Source organism: Electrona antarctica (assembly GCF_951216825.1).
Source record: "Electrona antarctica genome assembly, chromosome: 6".
Lineage (NCBI taxonomy): Eukaryota > Metazoa > Chordata > Actinopteri > Myctophiformes > Myctophidae > Electrona > Electrona antarctica.
Genome location: NC_136811.1, coordinates 53,140,759 through 53,150,653, shown reverse-complemented (window position 1 = coordinate 53,150,653; position 9,895 = coordinate 53,140,759). Strand labels below are relative to the sequence as shown.

Genomic DNA, 9,895 nt, shown 5'->3' with positions numbered 1-9,895 from the left:
TTTAGTATGTACAGTAGAGGGCAGCACGGGTCCACCCGGACCCGAATACCCGAGATCCGAACCGAGCCGGGTCGGGTGCACAATATTGACATGCCGTCGGGGAACGGGTCGGTTCCATTTCAAAGCTGCAGGCCTCGTTTCGGGCATCTGCAATGCAGAATACCCGAAATGCCCGTGCAGGACCCGATTTTTATTATATATTAAACCTTTCAACTTTAAAAATAGGTTTTGAAAATAGACATTATGGTATGCGTGCGTTCAACTGCGTTGTAATGATTATGTTCTAAAATACACGCCTCGAGGATTTGGAAATGGAACGTATCCACTGGTGGTGGGTGTGTCACAGTGTGTGCGCAGCGCGCGCACAGTCACACACAACACGAACAGTAGCTATCATCACCATGGCGGCCCCCTTCTTGAGCGAGGTGAAACGCAAACTACAATCAAACGATTACAGCACGCAATCTCCTAAAGGGAAGTCGGATGTCTTGGACAGTTTTGTTATCATTGTCGACGCGGACGGTAAAAATGTTGGTGCTGCTAAATGCACAAAGTGTGACTCACTGCTTACCTACGACATGCAGAAGACGGGGACATCTAATAAGACGAAAGTCCGTGGAAATGTAGTTCTGTTCTGAATCTGCTCTGCATTGTGCTGTGCAACTGCAAGCGCTGAAAATAGACGATCTACAAGATGGTTAAGTACAGTTTGCACTGCAGTGCAAACTGTACTTAACCATGCGACGCATTGCGAGCTTATTGTAGATCGGCTATTTTCAGCGCTCCTTTGTAGAGGCGGGGGTGATGCTGACGTTCAGTCACAGTGTTCACTTCAGTCTCATAATCACAGTCACGGCGAAAATAAGCATAATATAGGATTTGACACACCACGGGTGTAACGGGTCTTTCGGAACGGGTAGGTTTATTTCGGATCGGATCCTGTTTTTAACGGGTCCGTTTCAGACCGGATCCAAAACTTTCGGGGCCGGGTCCGGGCCGGGTGCGGCCAATTAGAATGTTTTCGGATCCGGATCGGTTCTGTTCTGATATCACCGGGTCCGTTTCGGACCGGGTCCAATTTTATGGACCCGTGCTGCCCTCTAATGTACAGTATCCGTATGTGAGAAAGATTTTTTAAAACCATTACTCTTTAACGTGTACCATGTGTCTAGAAACAAATGGTTGAATTTCCTTAATAGGGTCGTTAAAACTATGCGTGTGTGACCGAGGTAATACGAGGAAAGGCCCAGGACACGCCTGCTATTTGTCAAACTTGGGTGGAATAGTTCCAGTTAGCTTCATCGGGTAACACCTGAGCGAGCCGCAGACAGCAGCTAATGGTGGGCTCATAAAAGACGGCATGTTCCTCTTCAGACCTCGTGTCTGCCGCGCACGCCGTCCGGTGTCCTGGGCGGGAGAAGAGCGACGCTTTCGGAGTTTTGACGAGGACTTTCTTCCTCACACAGCCCGACTCTATCAGTGCCTGCAGAAGTTCTGATACGGCCACTGGCTGCAGGACGTCCTTGTAGTGTTCCAGCAGTGCCTGTCGCGTGAGTCCCGGCCGGGACATGACGTGGAACAGGACGGCCTCCAGCATGCCTTTGCACGCCGGCCCGTTCAGACCGCCGTCCTCCAGACGCCACGGTCGACTGATGAAGCTCACGTCGCCCGTGTCGTTGTTATCGGCTGGTGATGACGTTGAGGGTGGTGGTGAGGATGGTGCTGAGGGTGAACCTGCATTGGCAGTGTCTTTGGTCCCAATCCTTCCACCCCCGTGCCAGATGTCCTTCTTCCCCGTTTCTCTCACATTCTCTGTGATCTCCGCTATCTCTGTCGATGCGATGTCTGTGCTTCCCTTGCCCTCACCCCGTCTCTCTTGCTCCTCTGACTCTTCTATGCCGTTTTTCTCTCCGTCAGTCGTCCTCCCTGAGAATCCATCCGCCTCTTCTCTTCTCTTGGCCTCCACAGCCACTCTTTTCCCTGGCGGCTGCTGCTCTTGCTGGTCACGGCCTTCTCTGCATCTCTTGCGGGCGAAGAAGGGATGTTTCCCCTCCTGGGTTGTGTGGAACTGGGGCCCGGGCCCGGACTTTGAGGTCAGAATCCATGGGCCGGCATGGCGCATCAGCACCCAACGTGGCCCAAAACCGCCAACTTGCAACACATGACCCTGTTCCTGCAGCTCGTGCACATACTGGTCTAGCTTCCTGGTGCTACCAGGCTGTGTTTCGGCCAGGTGTTTGAGTGCCTGGTACAAGTCCCTTTTACCCAAGCCATTCTCACCCGCCCCATCTAAGCTCCTCTGTATCTCGGTACAGGCATGCACGTCCTGAGCGGTGTAGCCGTATTGCTGAATCAAACGCACATCACACTCCACAGTGGATGGAGAATCCAGAGAGGGTGGGGGTTGGAAAGAATGAGTCAGTGTGGAAGGCAGCAGAGATGGACCACATTTGAAGAAGTCCAAAGGTGGCGAGATCTCCGGGTTAAACAGCTGGTGTGCTGGAGTGCCGCGCATCTGCACACTTATTAAACAGGACTCCACTACGATGCTGTCATTGGCGCCGAGGTTATGTAACTGAGCTATGCCCGGACTGCAGTGTCCTCGCATCATCAGGTACTTAGTGTGTGATGCCTGATGACTCTTCAGATGGAACTTATTCCACACCTCACACACCTCATCGGTTTCATAGTTCTCCTCATTATCGTCTTCCTCCAGTGTTGCCATACCCTTGGTAACTTCACTGGCCACCAAGTTGCTGTCCACCATCACCACCTGCTTGGGTATGGAGACGTGCACAGACACTAGTCCTAGAGTCATTAGGCTGAGGAACGCTGCGCAAGCTCCGCCCGGGGAGTCTAGAGAGAACTGAACCATGCTCGAAACGTCCTGGGGTTCCTCTGAAGCTTGGGCTGCAGGGCTTGACGATGCTACCGATTGAGTTTGCTCCTCCAGGTTAGCACGGTCCCCCACATGGTCCTCAGTGGATGAGTTAACGGTCAATGGTATGATGTTTCCCTCCTTGTCACTCTTGTTGTCTTTCTCCCTGCGACTCTTCCCACCCCCCTCTTCTTTCTCCCCCGGACTTACTTCCTCCAACTCCTTTCCTCTGCCCCCCAACCCCTCTCTCCATTCTGTTTCGTTGTGGAATGCAATGAAGGGCCTGTCATCTACTGCCCGGACGCCATTCACTGTCCTTATGAACTGGAAGGCATCTGTGCACAACGTGGCAGGGAAGCGCCACAGAAAAGACCTAAAGTATATCTGAGACATCTGGTAGGACATGGGGAGGATGGGCAGGGCTCGGTTCTTCTTGGGCCCACAAGTGTCACGACGGCGGCTGATCACACCCTTCTTCCTGCACTGGATGAACACTTGACGCAACACTTCCTGACTATATTTACTGTAGATGTTGAAGGTGTGGAAGGACTCTGTTGTCTGAGAGTTAGACAACAGAGTGCTCTGCATCAAGTTATTCAAAACGATAGCGTGGATGTCGTCTGTACAACCGAGTGAGTCTTCCAAGCACATTCCTTTGCCCTCATCTATGGTGTAAACGTTAAACCGTGAGAAAAGCTCTGCCTTGGTATTGGGGACAGCTATGTTGTCACGGGAGCTCACGACAGAGCTGAACTTCTGCCTTAGCAGCCTAGTGAACTGGGAGAATGCTGCGGCGCACTCCTGGGGGTCGTCTGGGTTAGTGGGTTTCTTTTCTTCCAGACGTTCCATCAGAAGCCTGTCCTGGTACACCTCGGCCACACACACCCTGTAGTTCAGCAATGTCTGAGGATTCTTGAGGATGGCGAACATGTGTCTCCTGACGACTGCAGACGTTTTATCTTCAGCTATCTCAAACTCGGTGTACAGCAGGGCCCTCGCAACACCGTAGGGAAGAAACTGCCTGGTCATCATGCTGTTGAGCAGATGTGAGGCCACGCTGCAGAGCATCATCAGCGATTCCTCCTGTACAGACCATGTGAAGCGCTGTCTTGTCATTTTCTTCAACGGCAGATGTTCCGATTCATCATGGGCGGGACTGCACGTCTTTAGCTCTTTTGTCTTCTTGCATGGGGGTTGGACATCAACCTTCTTGGGTGTTTTCCTCTTACGTGTCCGACCTCCAGCCACCTGCTGGTCCATGCTAGCAGGCTCCTCTGCCACCTCGACACTTTCTGGTGTGATCCAGTTCCAGTTGCGTTTAAGATGTACAAAGAAGCAGGAATCCAGCCCTCCAGCACCTCTACCGTCCCCTGGAATCGAACCGTCATCACACACCTCATGGGTGCCTTTGAGCAAGTATGCCAATCTCTTGAAATTGTCATGTGTCAAAGGAAGTCCTACGATCTCTCTCTTAGCACGGTTTACTCCCAGCTGTGTATTGAGGGAGACACACATAAGGTCGAACCAGTAGGTTTCCACATCTTTCACAGTGGTGAACGTGTAACGTCGCCTTTCAAATGGTTTGTCAGGTGGATCTTTGACCAGACAGTAGTGAGGCTCAGAGCTGGTCGTGTCAACAATCGTGGAAGTTTTCTTCAAGTAAACAAATGCCTTCTGTTTTTCCTGGAACGCCTCCACGGGACCAAATTGGAGCAAACCCATATAGGCCAGTCTCTGCAAGTGCTCATGGAAAGACAAGACATGCTTTTGCTTGTAAAGCAGCTGCGATTTCAAAGTACCGGGTAAGTGTCTGACAAGACAGTGTTGCTTCACAGGATCCTTCAGGTACGCTGCCAGCCCATCTACCATGTAGGTTATCTGTACGACCTGGATGAAGATGGAGAGAGGCAAGCAGAGCAGCACATCTTCAATGAGGCCCCAGCCACTGCCAAGCTCCTCGTATACGGGAACGGGAGGAATGAATCTCTTCCAAGAGATCGCATCCACATACACTCTCAGATCTGGGTGGGTTTCATCTGGCTGAGCCGACGTCCCATCCTGGTGAGGTGTCCCTGCATTCCACCGGTCCCCCGCATGGGAGGCGATATCTTCAGAGGAGGTGGTTTGTCTGGCTGCATCTGCTGAATGATGCGCATCGTCGACATTGGGATCGTTGCCTGGGAATAACGTATTCAAGGGCTCCGGATGTTCACATGAGAATGTTTGTGTGGCACCCGCATTAGAGGTTGTTGCGTCCGTGGGAGACTGACTGGATGTGTGTGTACCCCTTGTGCTCCGCTGGAGTGGGTGACCATGCAAGAGGTACCAAAGGAAGGTATGGATTACACGCAGACGTTGCATCTTGGGTTGGTATCCCCAAGCCTTGCTAATTCCTTTGACTGTCGCAGGTTTGAAGTCAACAGGTTTGTCGGCTTTCACGCTCAACTCCTTTCCTTGTTCTTTGGCTTTCTTTTTAGCCTGCTGCATGTGTGAAATGGAGGAGCTGGAGGTCTGGAAACAAATGTTTTCTATGGCACTCTTCACTATGTCATCATCAGGCTGAATGGAGGGGTGAAGCACAAATTCAACCTTTTTGTTTATTCCATTGCGTATAACAGTGGTAGTGAATATCTTAACCAAGCCCTCTCTGGTCAGACTATGTATTATACGTAGGATAGTCTTCTTACAAACTTTTGTAGTCATGCCATGCGTCCTCTCTTCGTCGTTGATCATCCTCTGAAGCATGGCAGTTCCCTCTATGATCTTGAGACTGTGGACAGACTCCACGATCATGTTCTTCCTCTTCAGCAGACGGTATGTCTCACGAGGCTGCTCTATCTTACTGGCCTGAGCCTTTCTGGATCGCCCACCACACTGTTCCAGGGATACGTCTGGGCGCATGATGGATACCGCTTGTTTCTCCACCGTGGTTTTGTGTTTTCCTTTGGACTTTGACCCAAAAGGTGAGGACGGTGCATTGAGGATTTGAAGCTTGTTTTGGGGGATTGCAGATGAACTGATCAACTTGTTTCGCTCCTTTGCAAACTGTTTCAAATGGTCACACGTGCTCTCGCACTTGTGGCTGATGTATTTGGTGACCCTCTGCTTGCCCTCATCTTCCATGAATGTCTTAATCATGCCAGACCTGTCCAGCACTTTGCATATCATACGAGCCTCCAGTTTCGCAATGTTCATCCTTGAGCCTATGGCCTTCTGCGAAATGCCCATGGTACCAACAGAGAGTACAAGCTGATAGGCCTGCGTGAGGACATCCTGCTCCATGATCCTCCCTTTGGCAGAACAATCAACTGCACTTGTTCCAGCCCCCTCTTCATCATCATCATCATCAGCATCATCTTCCACAGTCAGTTCCTTCCTAACAAATGGCTTTATCAGTTGAAAACAGCGCACTGTTACTTTAGTCGCCCTTTTAGTGGCGCAAGGACCATCGTTGGGTTGCGTGTTGTCCACGGGAGCATTGATTATCTTGACCAGCTTGGCAGATTGCATATACTGCTGCACCGACCTGAATGTCCTGTTTGTTACGTTAAGTCGTTCTCGGAGAGAGACTACGGTGGCGAACCGACCGGGTGTCTCCGCTAGAATGTTGGACATGGACTCCATCAAGATGTCATATTTGGTCATCCTGTTCACGTGGAAGCGGCCGAGCAGCAGCAGTACGGAGTGTTGCTGCTGTCCACTGTGCGTTCGGATCGCGTACGCTTGCATGGTGACGAGGCCATTCTTCACGAGGGACTTCCGCAAGTAATACAGCTTCTTGGCATCGAACCCGAGAGAGATCTCCAGGTCTCGCTGTACCTCTCCTTGCCAACGAGCGCGGCCTACGCGTTCCAGTATGCAGTAGGTGTGGTCGGCGAGTTCCAGGTCAGGGTCGCCCTGGGGGCCGATCAATGTGCGGAACCTCACCGCCTGCGATGCCACGACGACGAGCCTTCGGCCGAACCTTCCGAAAGCCTCTTCTAAGCCGAGTAGCGCAGTGCTGACGTCGGAGCGGACGACACCGGTTACGTCTTTCCTCTCTTTATACGACGCACAGGAGCCCTGTACGCCGTTCTTTTCTCCCACTATGATTTGGGCCGGGTAGATCTCCGTCCTCTGTCGTTGGTCGAGAAGCGCCTCCCTCGTCTCCATCCCCGTTTCCGGGTCGATGCCTGCGAACCGGTCCGAGAGCAGAACGTCGTCCCGCTCCTTTGGAAGTTCGTAGAAGCTCAAGTCGCCATTGCCGACCAATGCCTTCCAAATAAAGTCCTTAGTGAGCGTGTCTAGTTTGAGTGGAAACTTGGGTGTTCTGCCCTCCAGACGTATCCACAGGGAGGGAACGGTGATTCCATCCAGACCGTCCAATGCCACCTCATTCTCCACTATGCTCAACGCATCCATAGTATTGGATTGGCTAGCACGAGTCAAGTAAGTAGGTCAGATTCGGTTCATTTATTGTAGATAGAAGTCAAGTAAGATTCGGTTTATTGTAGATATTGTAGATATCAGCTGAGCGACGCTAACAGCTTTCAAAACAAAATAAAAATAAACATGGCACTTGGCAGGAGTTCTCTATATGCTCTAATCGAGCATCTCATATGACTTCAACACTCCCTGTTCCATTTACACAACGTGCCGTGCTGTACATGAGATTTTGTTTTATTTACATATCCATAGCGATGGAGGGCGTCCATATTTATACAGTACATGGAGGGACTAGGGGGAATGATGATGTCACTACGATGTCAGACATGCCCAAATATGGATTTCCATGTCATTATTGCCCAAATATGGAGGTCCATGATGTCAGATGTCTGGCCTTCAAGTAGCCTCTCTGGTCTGCAATATATAGGGTTAGGCCTGCGTAACGGTGCAGTACCGAACCAAATAGTTGGAGGCAGCAATACGCCGATGGGTGTCCAGTCTGCCGGAAAGCCAAAAGAAGAAGAAGATAAATAGAAAATACATCTCCTGAAGAAACAGTGTGGGCTCCAGAAGCTCGACAAGTGCATTCTGACCCACATGACGTCACAGAGGGTGGAATATGAAAGGGGAATAAAGAGTGACTCGCTACTCGAGCCCACGATAATCCTTCTATAAATTCAAGAAAATGTCTGTGTATTGAGTATGTGCGCATCTGGCCGTGCGCATCCCTCGAGGGATATCTATATATGGGCATAAAGGGACATGCACTGACAGATACAGAGAACTCCGTATATCATGGGCATACTACTGTACTAGAGGTTTGGGCCACCCTCACATCTAGAGTTTGGGCTGCTACACGGCCCTCACACCTATGTCGAACCGCCAATCCAACTGCCCATATATGGAGATATCTGTATCCATCAGTCCTTGTCCCTTTTATGCCCATATTTGGAGATCTCTGTATCTGTCACGCCATGTCCATTTATGCCCATATATGGAGATCCATGATGTCATCATTATATATGCCTATAAGCCCATATATGGGCATGGCCCCTTTTGTGGCCATATATGGAGCTGAGTGATTTGTTTGTGCTTGACACCATAGCGACAGATTGAGGTTACACACTCCCATATTTGGGCGTAGCTGCATTGGGAACTCCTTATATGGTTATGGCTGAATAATAGTGACATGAGTGTGACATCAGTGTCACGCCAGCTGGCCGACTGGTCCTCCCTTAAGCCAATTGTGTGTGTGCTCTGATTGATTTGAAATGCTGCACAATGTGTAATGTGCCTGTTTGTTGGTGCTTGTGATAATGTTACTGTTTACATTCATTCAAGAATTTATTTGCCATGTCAACAAGTTGATAGGAATTTGTCTTGGTTCATACTCAACATATACAGACAACCATAGATACAAAAACAAAAAGGACAATACAATACAAAAACCAGCAGCATAGGGAATTACATTCAGTTTTTAAAGTGCAATATGCATATTGCTACATACATACATCTAGTTCAGATGTCTAATGGCTACGAGGTAAGTGCTATCTCTGAAGCGAGATATTGTAAGACGCAATTTGAAGTGTATTTAATTTGTTTAACGAGGTTTGCCAGGCCTTTTGAGACCTGCAGGGTGGATCGAGGGAGACACATCCTGCCTATCCACCTGACCTCTGTGACACCAGCTGCAATTAAAGAGAGTCCAGTGTTCAATCGATCAGCGATTTACATCCGAAGGACAGTACAGACCTCATCAAAATCCATACTAACAATACATACATTTATCTGGCTGTCTGAATAAATTAAAAAAAAATAAGCCCTGTCTGCCTTTTAGCTCAAGCCATTGGGCTATTGAATTGAACCAGTTGAATTACTTGGGTCGGCGTGCAACAGGAAATATCACACTACTACACTACTCGTAGTCAGTGATATAGATTGCATTGTTACTGCCCTGTTTACCCACCCAGTTACTCCTTGTTTTTCAGGCAGTTCTTTAGTTCTTTTTTTATGGGTTAGAGGTGTTCCTTTTGTGTTTTTGTATGTAGGCTAGTTATGTTGTCTGTTTTTACCAGCTGCAAAGCTGGTCATAGAATGGCTATGAAACTTGCACGACCAGACCGACACCGGTAGTCAGTGGATAGTAGTGTGTTGCCACGGCCACTTATTTCCAGCCAAACTTGGCTTGTTTTGGGCTGGCCCTCACAGTTTCTTGGCTGGTTTTTGGAGGTTGGTTATAGCTTACTTCTGTCACGACAGTTGGCAACACTGGCAACCATACTGACGAGTACTTCTGATTGCTGATTGGCTGTCTTGTCTCCAGCAACAACCTATGAACATCCCATTTTATTTTGTGTAGTTTCTGTGTTCATGAAGTGAATGTGATTTTGTTTGTTTTTGGTGTCTTATAATCCCGTACGTAAGGGATGGGTCTTGTTTGACAAGAAATAATAAAACATAATTAATTATTGATTGATTGATTCAGAACATAGGATGTAGGCGTGTAGCGATTCACTCAACTCAACTCACGATGCGATTCCAATCACGACACTAGGTTCAAGATATGATTCCCCTACAGTCCAGCCTCTAGCA

The 9,895-nt window shown here is 49.3% G+C and overlaps 1 protein-coding gene across 1 annotated transcript; it reads right to left on the bottom strand.

Annotated features, from left to right (window-relative positions):
• Positions 1-1,267: 1,267 nt before the first annotated feature.
• Positions 1,268-7,279, bottom strand: LOC306925149 (general transcription factor 3C polypeptide 1-like; the record flags this gene model as incomplete). Its single annotated transcript, XM_079503831.1, has 1 exon — positions 1,268-7,279. The coding sequence occupies one exon, from the start codon at positions 7,277-7,279 to the stop codon at positions 1,268-1,270; it is 6,012 nt and encodes a 2,003-aa protein (XP_079359957.1).
• Positions 7,280-9,895: the final 2,616 nt, after the last annotated feature.